The 19,623-nt window shown below is 47.2% G+C and overlaps 1 protein-coding gene across 1 annotated transcript in view; it reads left to right on the forward strand.

The window, feature by feature from the left end:
• The window catches only part of VAV1 (vav guanine nucleotide exchange factor 1), a 52,725-nt gene extending 34,778 nt beyond the window's left edge, over window positions 1-17,947 (forward strand). Inside the window, exons 14-27 of the mRNA XM_037505219.2 lie at window positions 98-230; window positions 839-948; window positions 1,627-1,728; window positions 1,940-2,037; window positions 2,122-2,144; window positions 2,313-2,358; window positions 3,835-3,971; window positions 4,297-4,362; window positions 7,908-7,939; window positions 10,410-10,526; window positions 12,504-12,591; window positions 14,692-14,806; window positions 14,937-15,088; window positions 17,082-17,947. Coding sequence (XP_037361116.1) covers window positions 98-230; window positions 839-948; window positions 1,627-1,728; window positions 1,940-2,037; window positions 2,122-2,144; window positions 2,313-2,358; window positions 3,835-3,971; window positions 4,297-4,362; window positions 7,908-7,939; window positions 10,410-10,526; window positions 12,504-12,591; window positions 14,692-14,806; window positions 14,937-15,088; window positions 17,082-17,135 — 1,273 coding nt within the window. The 3' untranslated portion in view covers window positions 17,136-17,947. The remainder of the gene's footprint in view (window positions 1-97; window positions 231-838; window positions 949-1,626; window positions 1,729-1,939; window positions 2,038-2,121; window positions 2,145-2,312; window positions 2,359-3,834; window positions 3,972-4,296; window positions 4,363-7,907; window positions 7,940-10,409; window positions 10,527-12,503; window positions 12,592-14,691; window positions 14,807-14,936; window positions 15,089-17,081) is intronic.
• The last annotated feature ends 1,676 nt before the right edge of the window (window positions 17,948-19,623 follow it).

Consider the following 19,623-nt stretch of genomic DNA (forward strand, 5'->3'; position numbering starts at 1 on the left):
CAGCGGCGCTGGGCCGGGGGTGGAGGGGATCCCTCAGAGAGCCAGTGGAGATGGTTGGGAGGGTCCAGACAGGAGCCCCTGACCCAGCTGCTTCCAGGTACGCCTTCCTGCTGGACAAGGCTCTGCTCATCTGTAAGCGCAGAGGAGACTCCTATGAACTCAAGGACTTCGTGAGCCTGCACACCTTCCAAGTTCGAGATGACTCTTCTGGAGATCGCGACAACAAGAAGGTGCGACTCGGAGGCCAGAATTGGGGGCCCCATTATTGGGGAGCCCCGATCCAGCTCTAGGAGTCCCAGTGTACTTGGCCTTTGCAATGCCCGTGTGTGTGTGAGTGATATGACTGTGTGTACAAATGTGTGATTTTTATCTATCTATCTATCTATCTATCTATCTATCTATCTATCTATCTATGTATACAAGAGCTGGGGTACAGGCCAGAGGTGCCTGGGGTCGGGGGGGTGAGAGGATCCACCAGAGACAGAGTGGGGAACAGAACAGGCAGGAGCAGCGGGTGAGTCAGGAGAGGTCTGCTGCGCCATGTGGGTTGCTCCCTGGCAGGCCGGGGATCGAACTCGCGCTGCAGAGGCTGCGGATTGCTTCACAGTGCAGTCTTAACCTCTTGCGCCACCAGGGAGGCCCACATGTGATCTGTAATTAGCATGTCTACGTAATTGGCTGTGCTGGGAGTTCCTTTACAGGGCTACCGGTGCTTGGTTCTCCTGGGAGCAGAGAGGCTGATATTGGCCCTACCCCTCAGGAGAGCAGGGGTGAGTGGGTGTGTGCTCCTGCCCTCTGCAGGGTGGGGAGCTTCATTCTGAACCCTGCTTCCCTGTAGTGGACGCACATGTTTCTCCTGATTGAGGACCAAGGCCCCCACGGCTATGAACTCTTCTTTAAGACGCGAGAACTGAAGAAGAAGTGGATGGAGCAGTTCGAGATGGCCCTGTGAGTCCTTTCCTCCATCTTTCCAGCCTCAGAGGGCTATCACGGGGGTGCAGGGACCGGGAGGCAATTCTCTGCTCTAGTCTCACCTCTGCCTTGCCATTTTGTGGGGCCATTCTGAACCTTAGCTTCCTCCCCTGGGAAATGGAAGGGCAGGCTTAGGCTGGCTGCAGTCCCCGGAATCCAGGTTCTGTGCAAGGTTCAGGTGCTTGCCTGGGATTCCTTCCTACCGCACCCTCTTTTCCGCCCCCTTTCTTTCCCTCCTTTTTCTTTGTCTTTCTTTTTCTTTTTTCACATAACAAAAAATAGAGCCATTTTAAAGTGCATGACTCAGTGACATTTAGTTCATTCACAGTGTTGTGCAACCACCACCTCTAGGTCTAATGTATTTCTGTCTCCAAAGGAGACTCTACCCCCTGTTAGTACTCACCCACCATTTCCTGCCTCCCGGGACCAGGTAACTACTAATCTTTCTGTCTTCACCAATACTTGTAACTGCACTATTTACAATAGCCAAAAGATGGCAGCTACCCAAATGTCCATCAGTGGACAGGTGGATGGATAAACACAATAGAATATATCCATACGACGGAATAGTACTCAGCCATGAAAAGGAAAGATGTCCTGATACATCCGAGTTGCAGCTTGTATCTCATTGCCTGAATTATCTTCCTTCCCCAGCTCCAACATTTACCCCGAGAATGCCGCTGCCAATGGACATGACTTCCAGATGTTTTCCTTCGAGGAGACCGCATCCTGCAAGGCTTGCCAGATGCTGCTGAGGTGGGAGTCTGGGAGGATGGGCCTGGTTCCTGGGCTTGGTCAACTTTAGAGTGCCTCCTCCAGTTGCCAATCCCTTGAATTGAGAGTTGTGGGCGGGCTCTCCGTGTCTTTCCTGCCCTAAAAAAGAACCCAACTGGACCCATCACATTCTTGGCAAAATGACGTGTCTGTTCAAAATCATTGACTTTCTTTATCTCTCCCTGCATCCCAGAGGCACTTTCTATCAGGGCTACCGTTGTCATCGGTGCAAGGCACCTGCACACAAGGAGTGTCTGGGGAGGGTTCCCCCGTGTGGCCGACCTGGGCAAGGTACAAGTGAGAGAGAGGTGGGAGGCGGACTTGGTTCTGTATGGGGGATTTCCCGTCCTGACTATTTCCTTTTCCCTCCCACAGATTTTGCAGGGACTCTGAAGAAGGTAAGACCTCCGTGCTTCTTTCTGTGCATGAAAAACCATAGGGAGTAAGGCGAAGAGGACCCAGGAGACCCCAGCATTGGGCATAGTCCTTTACTGGGTGCTCAGACAGGGACTGAGAAAGGCCAGAGAATGGGTAGCCATGACTGATTGCTCGGTCTCTCTCTCCAGGACAAGCTACATCGCAGGGCACAGGACAAAAAGAAGAATGAGCTGGGTGAGTCAGGATCGCTGTGTGGGGCAGGAAGAAATCAGGTATTTGCTTCAGTGGTGCTGGCCTAGGGACAGATCTGAACAATTATATGAATGACCACATAATGGCCTGCTTCTAAAGCACTTACGCCAGTCCTAGGAACCCACCACCAATGTATTAAGACCATCGCTCTCTCTCTGTATCCTTTCCAGCATTTTTTTGTTGGGGGTCTTTTTAATATGTGCCATTTTCATAGTGTAAGCTGATACCTCACTGTTTTGGTGGCATCTCCTTTATTAAAAGTTGAACATTTCCCATTATATCTGTTGACCTTATAGATACCTCCTTTGGTGAACTCTGTTCAGATCTTCTGCCCATTCATTGATTGGGTTGTTTGTTTAAAGTGAATAAATCTTAAGTGGATGGCTCAGTGAATTTCTGCCCATGTAACCAACACTCAGATCAAAGTATACAATATTTCCATTACTTTGGAATTTCACTGTCTGATATACATTAATTAAATTAATTAAAATTAAATACCCTTAAAAATCCATGGAGTCAGTCACACTAGCCACATTTCAAGTGTTCTGTGGCCACCTCTTGCTAATGGCTACCATATGAAACAATACTGATTATTTAGTATTTCTGTCATCACAGAGAGTTTTATTGGACAGCACGGCTGGTCATGTTCTCTGCTAGTTGGTACACACCAAACTCCCAGAGGGAACTGTTATCTGACCTCTATCCTTTTGAATTTGTTTTGCCTGTCCTTGAACTTCATAAAAATGAAATCAGGCAGCATGTACTTCTACTTCTGACTTTGCTTATTGTACATGTTTTTGAGATTCATTGATGTGGTTGCCTGTACCAGTACATTTGCTCTTTTTCATTGCTGTGTAGTATTCCATAGTGTATTTATATCATGATCTGTTCATCCATCTTATTGACGACATTTGGTTCTTTACCAGTTTTTGGCAATCATGAATCAATTTGCTGTGAGCATTCTAGGCTATTACTTTTGGTGAGCATGTATTCTCATTTCTCTTGGGAGTACAGACGTGTGTCACTTAATGATGGGGATGTGGTCTGAGAAATGCATCTTTAGGTGATTTAGTCATACTAACATGATAGAGTGTAACTACACAAACCTACATGGTATAACCTACTACATACTTAGGCTATATGCTAGAGCCTACTGGGACCAACTCTCACACATGTTGACCAAAATGTCATTAAAAGATGTATGACTATATACTAAAGAGGAATTGCTGAATCACACAGTAGAAATTTATTGATTTTTAGTATTATAGGTACTGCCAAATGGTTTTCCAAAGTGGATCCCCACCAAAAGTGTAGGAGAGTTCCAGTTGTTCCATGTCCTTGTCATCACTTAATATTGTCAGTTTTTAAAATTTGGGGCATCCTGGTGGGTGGTGAGACTCAGGTTTGGAAATCCATGACTACTAATCACATCATACCACTACCTTTCCTCCTCTCCAGGCCTTCCCAAAATGGAGGTGTGTCAGGAATACTATGGGCTTCCTCCACCACCAGGAGCCCTTGGACCTTTTCTGCGACTCAGCCATGGAGACATTGTGGAGCTCACCAAGGCTGAGGCCGAGCAGAGCTGGTGGGAGGTACAGGCTGGGGCCCTGGGAGTGATGAAGAAGGACCTAAGTATGGGGTTGTAGGTGTTGGTGACCTTGGGAAGAGGGGCCATGGACCCACTGAATTCCTGCAAGGGAAGACTGCTCTGGAGGATATGCTGGAGAGGGTGGTTTAGACAGGGATTTCTTGGGCTGACCATTTTCCCAGGAAATTGATATTGGTTGTACCTTTCTGGGCCATTTAGGTCAAAGAGAGATGGAAGGACAGCTGGAGTAGCCACTGGGTAGAAAGATGCACACTTATGTGGGTATATGGTAACCTCTCTGTTCATGTCTTTCCCTCCCGCCATTTTAGGGCAGGAATACATCTACCAATGAAATTGGCTGGTTTCCCTGTAACAGGGTCAAGCCCTACGTGCATGTGAGTCCCTTAAGTCTTTTCCCCCTTTATTCTCGTAGGAAGGTCTTCTCCCTCATACAGGGAGGAGCAGGGTTTCAGAAGGCTGGCTAGTCTCCAACTTCCTTCACAGGCGCTGATTAGAGTCCTGGGTTGTCATGCCCAGCCATACCTCTTCGCCCACCAGATATTTTTAAAAACATTGAAAAGTCTGTTTATGGACATATTTCCCCTTCATTCCTACATCCTTCCTAAAAACCTTCTCTGCCCAACCTCTTGTTCTTTGCATGTGGTCCACTCACCAATTCCCTCACTTACTATGATGACTTCCAATCTTCTCGACTCTCCCCCAGCTTCAGCTGTTCCTTCGCTCTCTGTCATAACCCACACCAGAGCCTGAAGAGGGAAACCCCCCTCTATTTTTGTCACTTTAATTTTATATCATATCAGACTGCCAGAGAAGTGAGAATAATGCACTCATTTAGCCCTGATTCACTGGTTATTGACATGTCCTGTTTGACCTCTTTCTCTGCAACCTTTATTTAAAATTTTTATTATTTACTAATCGTGAAATATTTGAAAGTCAGTCTACAGACATATTTCCCCTATACCCCTACATACTTTCTGAAAACCTTCTCTCACACAATCCTAGCATGCTGATGGTTCTGTTGACATCATGCTATTATTTAATCCATAGTCTGCATTTAAACTTTGTAATTTTCTTAAAAAACATCTTTTACAGATTTTTTTTTGTGTGGTCTGGAGCTCCCTAGACTATGGGGTTATATAGTGAGTTTCCACTCCATCATTCCTTCCAAATTTATTAGCTAATGTTCTATAGAAACATTAGAAAGGAAGAGTCATTTCTTGTAATCTATGTATGTGTATGTAGGTGTGAATATACCTACTTAACTAGGCATCTACCTAGCATCCATGTATCTGATATTTATGTATCTATCAATCATGTGCTAATGATCACCTGTATATCTATGTATTGATCAGCTATGTATCTATCAATTGTCTATGTATGTATCCACCTGTTAATCAGTCTTCTATATATTTACCTAACAATCATCTATGTATCTCTATATCTAACTATCTTCTATGCATCTGTGTCTATTTATATATACCTATCAATCAATCATATATGTGTCAGTCAATCAATGATCATTGTATCTAATGATCATCTGTGTCCTCATCTGTGTATATCTGTGCATCTATCAGTCAGCTATGTATCTCTGTGTTTTTATATCACTCATCTGTGTATTGATATATCAATCAATCAATCAATCACCATGTGTCTAATGATCATCTTTGTATCTAGCATCCTGTATATGTGTGTCTCTATGTATCCTCTCTATCTATTGATTAATCAATTAGTTGGCCTCTGTCTCTCAGGAAATGCTTTTGGAGTCTTTTAATTGTCTCAGCCTTGGCCAGCAGGAGGTCCTTCGGGTCAACTCTTCTGTTCTTTTGACATGTCCTCATCATTATTGGAGCTCGTCCTTATTTTCCAGTACCACACCAGCTGTCTCTGGTCCGTCCCTGCCCCCATCTTGGAATCAACCATTTCTCCAAAGAGCTCTGCTCCTCTCTGTGGGATGTGGCATTCAGAAGCCACGATCTGGACATTTCCCCAACTTCTGCCTTCCCCTATACCCACGCTAGCTTCCTCCTCTCTCATGACAATGAAGGCTCTGAGAAAAGAGAGAAAAAATGACACTTTGCCTTTCCATTCCAGGCCCCATGCTCCCAGTACCACCCACCCTACAAGATTACTTTATTCACGTTTTTTCTTTGTCTGTCTGGAGTTTTTTAATGAAAATACAAGTGGGTGCAAATATAGGTTCTCATTTCCCTCGCAGTTTATTTATAAGGTTTAATCACTATCTTGCAGCTTGGCTCTGCCCTGCCCCCCATGCTGAATACATCCTGGGATACTTCCTTATCACTGTACATAGAACATTTCATTTTTTCTTCCTTTAAAGAATTGAGGAGAAATTTGCCCAACACAGAATGAACTATTTTAAAGTGTATGCTGCAGTGGTATTGTGTCCCTTTTGCAATAATTCCATTTATATGAACTATCTAAAGTAGGTAAATCCATATTGGTGCAAATTGGTGGTGTTCAGGTGCTGGATGTGGGGGGATTGGGATTAACTCCTTTACAGGCAATGGGCATTGGCTTTCTTTAGAGCAATGCTTTGGAACTAGATAGAGGTAGTGGTTTTTCATATTCTTTTTATTATTATTTAAAATTATGCTAAAATATGTTAACATGAAGTTGACCCTTTCAACTACTGTGTGAGTAGACAGTGGCAGTAAGTACGTGGCGCAGTCTTCACCACCATCCAACTCCAAGACTTTCATCTTTCGAAACTGAAACTGTCCTCATTAAACACTAACCCCACCCTCCCCCCTCCAGCACCAGCACCCCCCTCTCTACTGTCTGTCTATGGATTTGACTCCTCTAGGGACCTCTTATGCGTGAAATCATATAGTCTTTGTCTTCCTGTGCTTGGTTTATTTCTCTGAGCACCATGTTCTCAAGGGCGTTGTAGAATGTGTCGGGATTTCCTTCCCTGCAAGGCTGAGTAACGTTCCTGGTGTGGATGGACCCCGTTTTGTTGATCCATCACTTGTGGATGGGCTCTTGGGGTTGCTTCCACCTCTTGCTTTTGTGAACAATGCTGTCATGGACATTGGTGTGCAAATGTCTCTGTGGGTTCCTGTTTTCCATGCTTCTGGGTACACAATCAGAAGTGGACTTGTAGGTCATGTGGTGACACTATTTTTAAATTTTTGAGGAACTTCCATTTGTTCTTCGCAGCGACTACACCATTTTACATTCCAATGGGCTCCAGTTTCTCCATCCCTTGGCCCACACTTGTGATTTTCATTTCCTTCTTTCCTTACCCCCCCTTCCTTCTTTCCCCTTGTCTGTCTGTCCATCCTTGTCCTTCCTTCTGTCCCTCCCTGCCCTCTTTCGCTTCCTTTCTTCAGCAGCCACCCTAATGGGTGTGAAGTTTTAGAAGCAAGCACTTGCCCATTTATTTCCATCAGTGATTGGCAAACTTTTTCTGTAAATAAACACAGAGTAAATGTTTTGAGCCTCCAGGATCAGACCATCCCTTGTGGACTACTCAACCCTGCCATAGAAGTGTAGACGTCCCCTGCCAAAGCAGCCGTAGATGAGCCATAAATTACTATGTTCTAACAGAGCTGAACATATGGGCCCTGACATGTGAATTTCATGGAATCCTCACATGCCAGGAAATATGCTACTTCTTTTGCTTTTTGTCAACCATTAACATTGTAAAAAACCATTCTTAGCTTGAAGGGCATGCAAAAACAGCTGGCAAGGCATCCCCTGACTTATGTGATAATGGGCAGTCTCTCCCACCAGGTCTTGGGCTGTATTCCCAGGAAGATGGTGCCTGTCACAGTAGACACTCCCGAGTGGTGGTGGAGTGAGAGAATGAGTGAGTGAGTGAGTGAGTGGTGCGACTTCCAGTCTGTTGCCAAGTTGGGCTATTTGCCCTAAGTCTGGGCCTTGTCTCTGTCCCCAGGGCCCCCCTCAGGACCTGTCTGTTCATCTCTGGTGAGTAGAAACACCTTTCTTGTTTTCATTTTGGGGACCTCAGGGATGGTTGCCCAGGCTGGAGATGGGAACCACCTCCAAACCAATCGGTAGTTCATTCTTCAAGCCCTGGGCTTTGACAGCTGGGTGCAGCCCTGGGCTGTTGAGGAGACAGCAGACAAACCATGTCCCCAACCTTGGGAGATTAGGGTTTCACTGGGCTGGCATCCCCTTCCCTTTTTGAGACCCCACTGCATCATATTGGTGGAAGTTGGCAGTGTTGCCTCTGGAGCCCACTGACCTGGGTTCAAATCCTTACTCCAGCAGTTAGCAGCTGTGTGACCTTGGGCCAGTGACTCAGTTTCTCTGTGCCTCAGCATTCCTCTCTGGAAAATACTAACAGCGTCCCTTCCCAAGGTGGTTATGAGGCTTTAGTGAGCTACCTGTTGGGCGCTTAGTCCAATTCTAGCACACAGTAAGACTTTTACTAGCTGTTTTTGTTAGCACCAGCAGTTACCACATTTCATCAATTCTAAAATGGCACATTTTTTTATGTTTTAACATCTCTGACATTTAGAATGGTTCTTACAATCACTGGAGCGCAGTCTTCTAATTTTAGGGGCCTCGATTTTTTTTTATTTTTAAAAAAAATTTTAACTAATTTATTATTTTTTAATTATATATATTTTTACATCATTTTTGCACAATGCATGCCTTTTCATCTTGGTTATAGTCCCCATACAATTCCCACCCCCCTTGTTTTGATCCTGCTCCCTCCCCCCCACCCTGTAGTGTGACTCTGGTTTATAGTTGCTTGTTGATTTTGATTTTTACTTTATTATAATTAGTCTTTTTCCTGGTCCCTTATTTAGGTTTTCTAAATTCCTGCTATGAGTGAGACCATCTGGTATTTTTCTTTTTTTTTTCTGGCTTATTTCGCTGAGCATGATCCCTTCCAGCTCCATCCATGTTGCTGCAAATTGCATGAGTTTCTCTTTTTTGATTGCTGAGTAATATTCCATGGTGTATATGTGCCACATCTTCTTGATCCAGTCATCTATTTTTGGGCATTTGGGCTGTTTCCAAAGCTTAGCTATTGTAAACAGTGCTGCTATAACCATAGGGATGCAGGTGTTCTTTGGAATTGATGTTTCTGTGTTCTCCGGGTAAATACCTAGGAGTGGAATTGCTGGATCATATGGAAGCTCCATCTTTAGCAGGTTGAGGACTCTCCACACAGCTCCCCATAGTGGTTGGACCAGTGATTTTTTTAATTCATGCAAAAGACTGGAGCCCTTTACAACCCGCAGCATCTGAGACCCAATGCGCCTGGGAGCCTGTAGCCTGCCGCAGGCCTCACCCAGCTCACTAACCCTCCTAATCGCCCTCTGCAGTAGGTGTATTCTGACTCCCTTAATGCAGTGGAGGAAATCGAGGCACAGAGAACAGGCAGTGATTTGTCCCACGTGTACAGCGAGCAAGGGAAGGAGGAGGGATTCCCGCCCTCGTGGGCCTGGCTCCAAGTCTCTCCCTCCCCACCCCTGCCCGGGGCGATGCTTCCCCTGCGTTACTGCCGCTTGACAAAAACATCCCTCTGTGGCGGGCAGTTTTATCTTCCTCATAAAAAGAAGAGAAATTGGGGCGCTGAGTGGCAAAATCAGTTTCTGAGGTTACAAAGGAACGAAGTGGCAGGTCCAGGATTCAAACTGGGGCCTCCTGAGGGTGTGCCCGCCCCGCCTTACCTGTGGGATGGACTCCTGGGCAGGGGTGAGGAGAGGAGACACTCCCTTTGGGTGCAAGGTTGAAGCGATGCGAACGACGTAGGCGTCGAGATCCAAAATATTTTAGTGTTCTATTTAAAAAAAAAAATATCAAGGTCCCCAAATCCCTGATAAGAAGAAAAAAAACTTGTAAATAAGGCTGCCGCAGGGCTTGGAGCGGGAGGTCACCAGGGTTAGATCTGATCCTTTAAAACATGTTGTTAGTCGTGGATTTTGTTAGTCGTGGATTTTTCCTGCACTCACTTTGAAAATTGTGGAGAAATTGACGACCATAAAATGATCAAAGGAGCCATTGAAGTGGCTGTTGGATCCAGGCTGTAACCAACTTAAATAAAAAAAAAAAAAAAATCACAGGGGGTCTCCTTGGTGGCCCAGGGGTTAAGTCTCAGCGCTACCACCGCGAAGGCCCTCCGCAGCAGCCTGGGTTCGGTCCCCGGCCAGGGAGTGACCCACAAGGCGCAGCAGACCCCTCCTGTTCCCCTCACCGCTCCCCCGTGGAGCGTATTTCCGTGGATGCACCTGCTGTGCCCCCCACTCTGTCTCTGGCGAATCCTCTCGCCCCTCTGCGCCTCTGACCTGCACCCAGTTTTTCTACGCAAAGTTAAATAATAAATAAATCTTAAAAAAAAAAAATCACAGGGATGGGGCGGGGGTGGCCTCGGCGCGGGCTCGGGCGGGGCTGTGCGCACCTGACGCAGGTGTCCCCGCAGGTACGCTGGGCCCATGGAGCGCGCCGGCGCCGAGAGCATCCTCGCCAACCGCTCGGACGGCACCTTCCTGGTGCGGCAGAGGGTGAAGGACGCGGCGGAATTTGCCATCAGCATTAAGTAATCCCTCCCTCCAGACCTGTCTCCCCGGCGGCCCCACCCCGCGGTGCCTGGGGAGGAGGGAGCCAGCCTCAGGGCAGTTGCCTGAGGTCCTGGTGTTTTAGTGCTATTATTATTTTCATTGACTGACAGTCCGTAAGAAAGATGGGGTGCCAGGGAGGCTGGGAGAGGCGCTTAACCTTCTCCCGAAGTTGCAGAAAGGCCCTTGCTCGGGGCCTGAAGGCGCTGGTTCATGGCAACTTCTTGCTCCGGTGACTTCTTCTTCCCTCGGGTTTTGTGATTTTGTCTTGTCCTAAAAGGACGCCTTTCACCATGGGGATTGCTTGACTGCCTGTTTCTCCAGAGGTTTTACCTTTGTTTTGTTGAGCTCACCCACAGGTTCAATTCCTTTTCAGGTTAACATATTTTTGGGTAAAAAAAAAAAAAGTCCTGTTTCCCTGAGAACACAGGTGGTTTAAGTGCAAACCCCAAAACTAGGTGAAGGCAGGCCGGAGACATGCGCTCCTTGGGGAGGAAGCTGGTCGCCCACTATTCTTGTACCTCTAGGGGCTGGACAGTAATTAAACAGACACCAGAGAGACCAGCAAGAGAGAGACACTTTAATAACATGTGCAGCACCGCGGGGGTGCTCACAATAGGAACCTGACCTCTGGTCATTCCATTTATAGTTTCTAGAAATGGGGAGAGAGAACAGAAGAGAGAAGTTTGCGATGTGAAGAAAAAGGAGTGTGTCAGGGTTCATTTCCCCAGGCACTGGGGACAGACCTCGGAGCCCTGGGCCAGGGTGACAAGGCTGCCCCCTCCTCCCGGACCACTGGAGATTTTCTGTTTTCAGGGAGATGGATAACCAGGCAGATGCCAGCCTGTCTCCTACATCAGGCAGGCGCTTCGGCATGTCCTGAGGCTGCTGTGTGTTCCCAACACTTCTAAGGGGGACTTTCCTGTTCTGGGTCTGAGTGGACACGCTTTCTTGTGGTCCTGCTCCCCTAGTTAATGGTTCTTCTAAGTCACTGTTCTCCTGAGGGTGTCCTTTTTGCTATTCCAGCCTGTAGGGTCTGGGGGAGTTCCAGAGCCAACTCCCCACCCTCCCAGTAACTTATCTTAAGTATCTCTGTGAGATCCTTGGTTACCAATATCAACAACCCCCTTAGGGTAGCAGCTTACTCTCGGTGTTTAGTTTCATCCTTATTTTTGACCTCTGGGGATTTCCACACATTTTTAGGAGCTCAGCAATTTTTTCCCCCTCTGCATTTCTAGCAGTTTTCCATAGCAGGAGGGTTTTTGGTTATCTAGTTCTCCATATTGGCAGAAGTAAATGTCTCTTCCCACCCCCTTCTTGATCTGTAGTCCCTCATGCTAGTGGAAGTGGATATATCCCTTCCTTGTTCTTTCTGGCCTGTGACCTGCCACCATGTTGGTGGAAATGGATGCCTCCACCATAATGGCAGAAGTGGGCATCTCCTCCAATACCTTTTTGTTCAGTGGTCTGCCATATTGACAAAAATAGATGTGTCCTCCTATCTCCTTTCTAGTCTGTGGTCCGCCATATTGGTGGAAATGAGTCCTATTCTGTGACTACCACATTGATGGAAATGCATTTTTTTCTCATATCCTTTAGATTCTGTGGACCACATATTGGTGGAAGTGGGGATCTTGCCTTATCTATTCTAGAACACTGCTTTCTTTACAACATCTTTTTGACTTTCAACAACTTGATGAGTCAGAAAAGATGAAATTAGAGGAAGTCAGGAAAAAGTGAGAAGGCCTAGAGTAAGGGTCCCTGAGAAGGGGAGCTTCTGGGGGCAGCAGGAGGCAGCCTCAGTCTTTGGGCTTCAGTGGTTGCTCCCTCCCTAAAGTGGCCACAATTCTTCCTCCACAGTTGGGCAGGAGCCTGGGCTTGAGACTTGGCAGGGGAAGAGCCTGAATTCCAGACTCAGGGCTCAAGTACCATCTGGCCCTCTCTTTCCCTGCTTCCAGGTATAATGTTGAGGTCAAGCACATAAAAATCATGACAGCGGAAGGACTCTACCGGATCACGGAGAAGAAGGCTTTCCGCGGGCTTGTGGTAAGGACCATAAGGGCCCAGACTTTGACTATCTTGGCAGGACTCACCCAGCGATCTCTCCATTCTTAAACTCACAGCAGCCTCCTCCAAGATGCTATAGAGCAACTGGCCTTACACTCATTCACCTGATGACAGTGAGAGGAAGAGCAGCAGCAGTGAGTTATTCAGAGCATTTGCTGAACAACAGGCACGTTATACAGACAGGACTCAGTTTAATCCCTCAGTGGCCTTGCTGAGCTCCCATCTCACAGATGGGTCAGACAAACTACATCTAGTCCTGTAGACTAGCAGAACCCCTATTCTTGTCAGGGTTCAAGACCCTGTTTACTGTTTGGTGATCATTTCACTGAATGAATATTCAGTGGCTTTTCCAATGTTTTTGCTGCTTTGGTGTCTTGCTTTGGTGCCCATCAGTATGAAGCACATGGATCTTACCCATGGTCTATGTATCTTTTTTATTTTAAAAAAAGATTTATTTATTTATGCATACAAAAACTGGGGTACAGGCCAAAGATTCACCAGAGACAGAGTGGGGAACAGAATAGGCAGATCTACTGAAATATACTGCTGAGGGGAGCAGTGGGTGAGACAGGAGAGGTCTGCTGTGCCATGTGGGTCAGCTCCCCGCCCGGGGATCGAACTCGTGCTGCAGTGGCTGTATATGTGTGTGTGTGTGTATATATATATATATATATATATGTATGTATGTATGTATATATATAATTCTGGGTTTTCTGGATATCTATATATATGTATGTATGTATATATCTTCATTATTTTGCAGGGAAGAAGATGTCTCTGATTTCACTTAATCCTTAATGAATCTTCGACTCCCTAGGAAGAGTAGGCACTATTAATTCATTCCATGCACACTTTTGCTTTCCCAAATTTCCCCCACCCATTTCTTATTTCTGAAAAATTTCAAAAAATCTACTAGAATAGTGTAATGAACATTTGTGAACTTTTCATGGAGATTTATTTTGTGTCACTAGTCTTTTTTTTTAACATGCCTCTCTCCACACACACACACACACACACACACACACACACATGCAGACACTTATTCTGCATCATTTGAAAGTTACAGACATTGTGATTCATTATCCATAAATATTTTGGCCAAGACAAAGAATATTCAAAGAACCAAGACATCCTTGTATCTCATCACAGAATAATTATCATATTAAGGAAATTGAACATCGATGCAAAATTATTACTTATTACATAACCTTATTATTATTTAATATAAACTCCCCGATTGCCCCAATTATGTCACTTTATAGCTGTTCTCCCCCTACCCTCAGGATATGCATTATTTTTTATCCTCTTACTCTCATTTACTTTGCAGTAGTTCCCTGGTCTTTTATGTATTTTTTTTCTCTTTGATAATATTGGCAGTTACGGAGCCTAGAACTCCAAAGTACACGACATTCTGTTTTGCAGAATGTCGCTTAATTTCAACTTGCTTGTTTGTTTCCCCACTATTAGAACAGGCTTGAGCATTTGTGGAAGAAATGTTCACAAGCATCACAAATCTAGAAACCCTGAATCCAGATCATTCTTATTACAGAAACCAACTGTTCGCTGCTGCTCTGCTGTCTCCTTTGGGGTTGAATCCTGGGTCTGCCCGGACTGGGCACTCAGCTCTCTATGATGCAATTTATCCCCTTTTATAGAGGGGAGCCATGGGCATGCTCATCTCTCAGGATTATTAGATTTTTATGATCTTTGTTTATTTAATATTGTTATAATTCATTATAAAAATAAGGCTCCAGATGCCCAGAGTGTATGTGTGTGTCGGGGCCGGGGGAGGGTGATTTTGGTGACCTGGTCATCATACAAGTTAATTATTTGGTAAATTTATCATGAAGTGAATTGGCTGTTAGGAAAACTGACTTAGGCAATGTGGTTTCTTCCCCCATGACATGGTCCTGGGCCAGGAAGAGAATGAGCTTCCATCATGGGGCACATTCATGGAGCCTCTTGCCAGGGTGACAGAAGGGGGCTTGCAGTACCTGAGGAGCTGGGTGTGCTTCCTTCCCGCCCTGCCCCACCGTGGGCTGCTTTACCAGGATAACATCTGCACTGTGCCCCTTCCAGGAGCTAGTGGACTTTTACCAACAGAACTCCCTGAAGGATTGCTTCAAGTCCTTAGACACCACCCTGCAGTTCCCCTTCAAGGAACCCGAAAGAAGAGCCATCAGCAAGCCTCCAGGTAGGAGCTCTCTGGCCAGGGCCTTTGGGCCCAGCTCCTAACCATACTGGAGGGAAAGTTTGGGGGCGCCACCCATTGGGGGGTATCTTTCTGGCCCTTTTCCCATCTCTGCTCTGTCTCCCTTACACAGTGGGGAGCCTCAAGTATTTCGGCACAGCCAAAGCCCGCTACGACTTCTGTGCCCGGGACCGATCAGAGCTGTCCCTCAAGGAAGGCGACATCATCAAGATCCTTAGCAAGAAGGGACAACAAGGCTGGTGGCGAGGAGAGATCTATGGCAGGGTGAGTGGGAGGGAGCAATGTGGGCGAGGCCTGGGGATGATCTGGCCATAGTGGGGCTACACTGGAATTATGGGATAGAGCAGGTGAGGACCGGGTCACATGGAGGTCTTCCCTGGCTACAGTGGGGTAAGAGACATGGAGGCTTCTTAAACTTATTCAACTTGCTTTTATTTACTGCACCTACTGTGAGCAGGGCAATCTCTTAAGCCCCACCTGTCTGTCCCCCAGTACACACCCTTCCCCCTCCATACTTCTTTTTTTTTTTTTTTATAGTTTTTTTTTTTTTTTAATAGAGGCATGTTTTTATTTATTTATTTATTTATTTTATTTGTTTGTTTTGTTTATACATGCACTGGGTACAGTCAGAAGCGCGGGAGGGTGAGAGAATTCACCAGAGCCAGAGCGGGGAGCAGAGCAGGCAGAGGGACCGAATTACACTGCTGAGGGGAGCAGCGGGCGGCAGGAGAGGTCCGCGCGCCATGTGGGACCCTCCTCCGGTGGCCGGGGAGCAGCCGGCGCCGCAGAGGCCGCGGGCAGCTTCGCAACCCAGCGCTCAACCGCTGCGCCACCGGGGAGGCCCCCCCTCCATACTTCTTAACAAAACCGCTCACCTAACTAATTATTCAGATCATTTTTTCACGTTTTCGCCAGTAGAATGTCAGGTACCGAGGAGACAAAAGTGAGTGCAATATAATAGGAAACTCACAGTCTAGTGAGAATAGACCTATAGCCAAACAGTCACAATGGTCATGGTCAATATTGTGATGGGAAATCACAGGGCAACCTGGAGCCTTGGGGGAGCCTCTGCCCCACCCTGGGAGTGGGGCAGAAAGAGAGGCCAAGCTAGTTGCTGAGGGGCAAGTGAAGTTAACCAGGTAAAGCAGTTATAGAGGGGGCAGGGGAAATAGTCCAGGCAGAGGGGCAGCCTGTGCAAAGGCCCTGGGCTGAAAGAGTTACTGGGCATGTTTGGGGAGCCCTGAGGGAGGGACTGATGTCTAACTTGTTCACTGCAATATCACAAGTGCTGGGAACAGTGCCTGGCACATAGTAGGTTCTCAAGAAATATTAAGTGCATGGATTGGCAGAGCTGGGACTAACCACTCTTGCCTTTTATGTTCTTTTGCCTGGCTCATTTTGGACCATTGAGAGGGACCTCAACATTCTTCAGGAAAGTTTGTTTCTGCCTGTTCTTACTTTAGTCTCATAATGGCGGATACATCTTTGTCTCATCTTGATGACCCTAGCCTCTAGAATATTCCCTCATTTATAATGGTTTCTCAAAAACATATGTAAAATGAAGACAAGGACACTGGTTAGGACCTTACATTCTACTGGCGAAAACATGAAAAAATGATCTGAATAATTAGTTAGGTGAACGATTTTGTTAAGAAGTGTGGAGGGTGAAGGGTGTATAGTGGAGGACAGGTGGAGTTTAAGAGAGCCTTTGGGGGTTACTTTAGTAAAGTCTGAGCTGTAAAGTATTCACCCACCTGTCTGTCTGTCTGTGTATCTATCTACCTCACCATCATCCATCTATTCATTCATCCTTTCAACAAATATTTTATGAAGTATTCACTGTGTGTCAGGAACTAGTCTAGGCTCCAGGGACACAGTGGTAAGTAGGACAGAAACATCCCCGCCTCGTGGAGTTCATATTGAGAGAGTGTGTGTGTATGTCTGTATGTCTGAAAAGATTACAAACCCATAAGTAACATCTACAGTTAATCAGATAGTGATAAATGCTATGGAGAAAAACAGGGGTGGAAAGAGGCTAGGGACTATTGGATGCGTGGGGTTTGGAGTTTTAAATAGGGTGGTTAGGAAGTCCTTACTGATAAAGTGACATGTGAATAGCAGACCGCAGGAGAGGCAGAGGTCTTCTGCGTGTTTATCTGGTGAATGCGGTTCCAGGTAAAAGTGTGGCAGGTGCAAAGGTACTGGGGTGGAGAGACTGTGTTGAGGCTGCTCTGATCACTTCTTCATCTCTTTGCAGGTGGGTTGGTTCCCTTCCAACTACGTGGAGGAGGACTATTCTGAATACTGCTGAGCCTTGGCATGCTGGGAGAGTGTCGAGCCTCCAGGTCCTGTGCCCAGATGAAAGACAGCTGGGCCGGGGCCTGGACAGTCCCAGCAGGCCGAGTCCAAGATGAACTGAGGAGGCCAGCATCCAGTTGGCGGGGCTCCTGGGTTGAGAACCACTCAGATTTAATTTATATTGCCTTCCTGGGTCCTGTCGGGAAGGTGAGGACTTTAATAAAATGACGCACAGAGCCGCTGGTGTTATTGGAGGGCCCAGGAGGGGAAAGACAGGAGAGGGATCCTGGGCACAGACAAAAATCCACTCGCCAGCTCCAGGCCTCCAGCTTTATCGCTCCCCTGCCATTTAAAATAAGACCCAAAGAAGGACATGGGGTTCCCATGTAGCAAGAAAGAATTTTACACTCACAGATTTCGATCATATTCGTTTTCCTGTGGTAGGACTGCGGTACTCCTTGGAGCCCCTCCAGTTGTGCTGAGCGGTAGAATCTCCACCTATGTGGTCTGGGTTCCTCAGCCCGTTCCCCCAAGATTATGTTTAGGGCCTCCCTGGTGGCACAAGGGGTTGAGCGCCACACTGTGAGGCAATCTGCAGCCTTGCGGCACGAGTTTGATCCCTGCCGGCCAGAGAGAGACCCACATGGCGCAGCAGACCTCTCATGTCTCGCCCGCTGCTCCCCTCAGCAGTGTATTTCGGTCAATCTGCCTGTTCTGTTCCCCACTCTGTCTCTGGTGAATCCTCTCACCCCCCACACCTCTGGCCTGTCCCCCAGTTCTTGCATGCACAAATAAATAAATCTTAAAAAAAAAAAGATTATGTTTAAATTCCAGGGGCTCTGCACGGGGGCGTTGGGGAGATGGCCGCGCCTCCATGGCTATCTTCTGTCTCACCGCTGCCTTTGGAGATGTCACTGCTTCCTTGTCGCCCCCTGCATTTTCTATGCCCTTCCTGGGGCCTGCAGGCTACTGGCCTGGTGGGGGGGGGCTCTACCTCCTGGTCTTCCCGGACAGTCCTGGCTACTATCCTGGTGTGGTTAGTACTGACAATCCATTTCATTCTCCCAAGCCATCTCAAAGCCAACTTCCTGGGCAGTAGAAGTTCAAGGCCAGGGCTGCAGGAGGATCCCCAGGCCTGCTCCACCCATAAAACTAGCTGTAACATGTTGGGAAAGTGACTTCACCTTCCTGATGCAGAAAGATGAGAACTGTACAAGGGGACAGGATTGGTTTGTGACCTCATAAGTGTGAAGTCACCCTCTTAGTCATCACTCCACGGGGGGTAGGGACTTTAGTATATCCGAGTTCTCTTCCTGACCTCAGGTAAGCCAGTGCCCAGGCAGCCTTGTGCACCTCGCCAGGTGTGGGACCTGGCCCCTGGAGTCTGGTGTGAAGTGTTTGCCATGTTGGAAGGACCCTGAAATTGGGAAGGGGATGCTGGAGAGGGAATGGAGTCACAAAGAGTCTGTGGCTAGGAGGGCCTCTGACCTCTCCCATCATCTCTCCCTTAGCCACCCAGGGATTTACCCAAGATGGCTGCTTGGGCTGTCTGGTGCTGTCTGTTGATGAGGTCGAGGTCACGAACTCATTCTCGGGGGCCTAAGCATCACTGTCCTCCAAGCATGAAACCCACAGCTCCGTGTTATAAGTGCCAACTGATGCTGAGGGTCCCCTGTTAAGTTGCCTGCACTTTGCAAGCAGTTCTGTGCCTGATTCAGTCACAAAAACTGGCACATTTGCTCTCTCAGGCTGCCGTAACAATGCATCACCTACTTGGGAGCTTAAACCACAGACACTTCACAGCTCTGGAGGCCGGAAGTCCAAGATCAAGGCGTTAGGACTGGTTTCTTCTGAGGCCTCACTCCTTGGTCTGTAGGCAGCCGCCTTCTTCTTCCCTGTTTCTTCTCGAGTTCTGTGTGTCTCTGTGTCATTTCTTACAAGGACACTAGTCGCACTGGCTCAGGGGACACCTTAATTACTCAATTACCTCACTCTGGCTTAGTTACCTCTTCAAAGATTGTATCTCTAAATAGTGTCACTTGGGAGACACTGGGAGCGAGGAAGCTGACACACGAGTTAGGGTTGGACACGATGCAGTCCAGACAGCATATCACAGGGTGAGCAGCAAGCGGCAGCTCAGGAATGCCAGGGAGTGAATGAATGAATGACATAAAGATACCCCCCCCCATAACAGGCCAAACAAACTTACAGATTGTCATGGAGAAACATAGACCCCCGCCCGCCGCCCCAGGGGAAAATACAACAAATAGGAACTCACAGTATGAAAGCCCCCCCCTTCAGGTGCGGGGGCAGCAGACGCAGAGACACGGACAGAAAGCACATGCCACCCCCAGCAGCGGGCAGGTGACTCCAAGACACAGGCACAGAACTGGCTGTGTGGACCCACAGACCCTCAGCCCAAAGACCAGCCTGCAAAATGCCAAAAGCAGACAGAAATGAACAGAAACACGTACCCACAGAGGCAAAAATGCAGGCGTCCT

This window comes from Talpa occidentalis, unplaced genomic scaffold (genome assembly GCF_014898055.3).
Source record: "Talpa occidentalis isolate TD23 unplaced genomic scaffold, MPIMG_talOcc4v2.1 talOcc4.12, whole genome shotgun sequence".
Classification (NCBI taxonomy): Eukaryota; Metazoa; Chordata; class Mammalia; order Eulipotyphla; family Talpidae; genus Talpa; species Talpa occidentalis.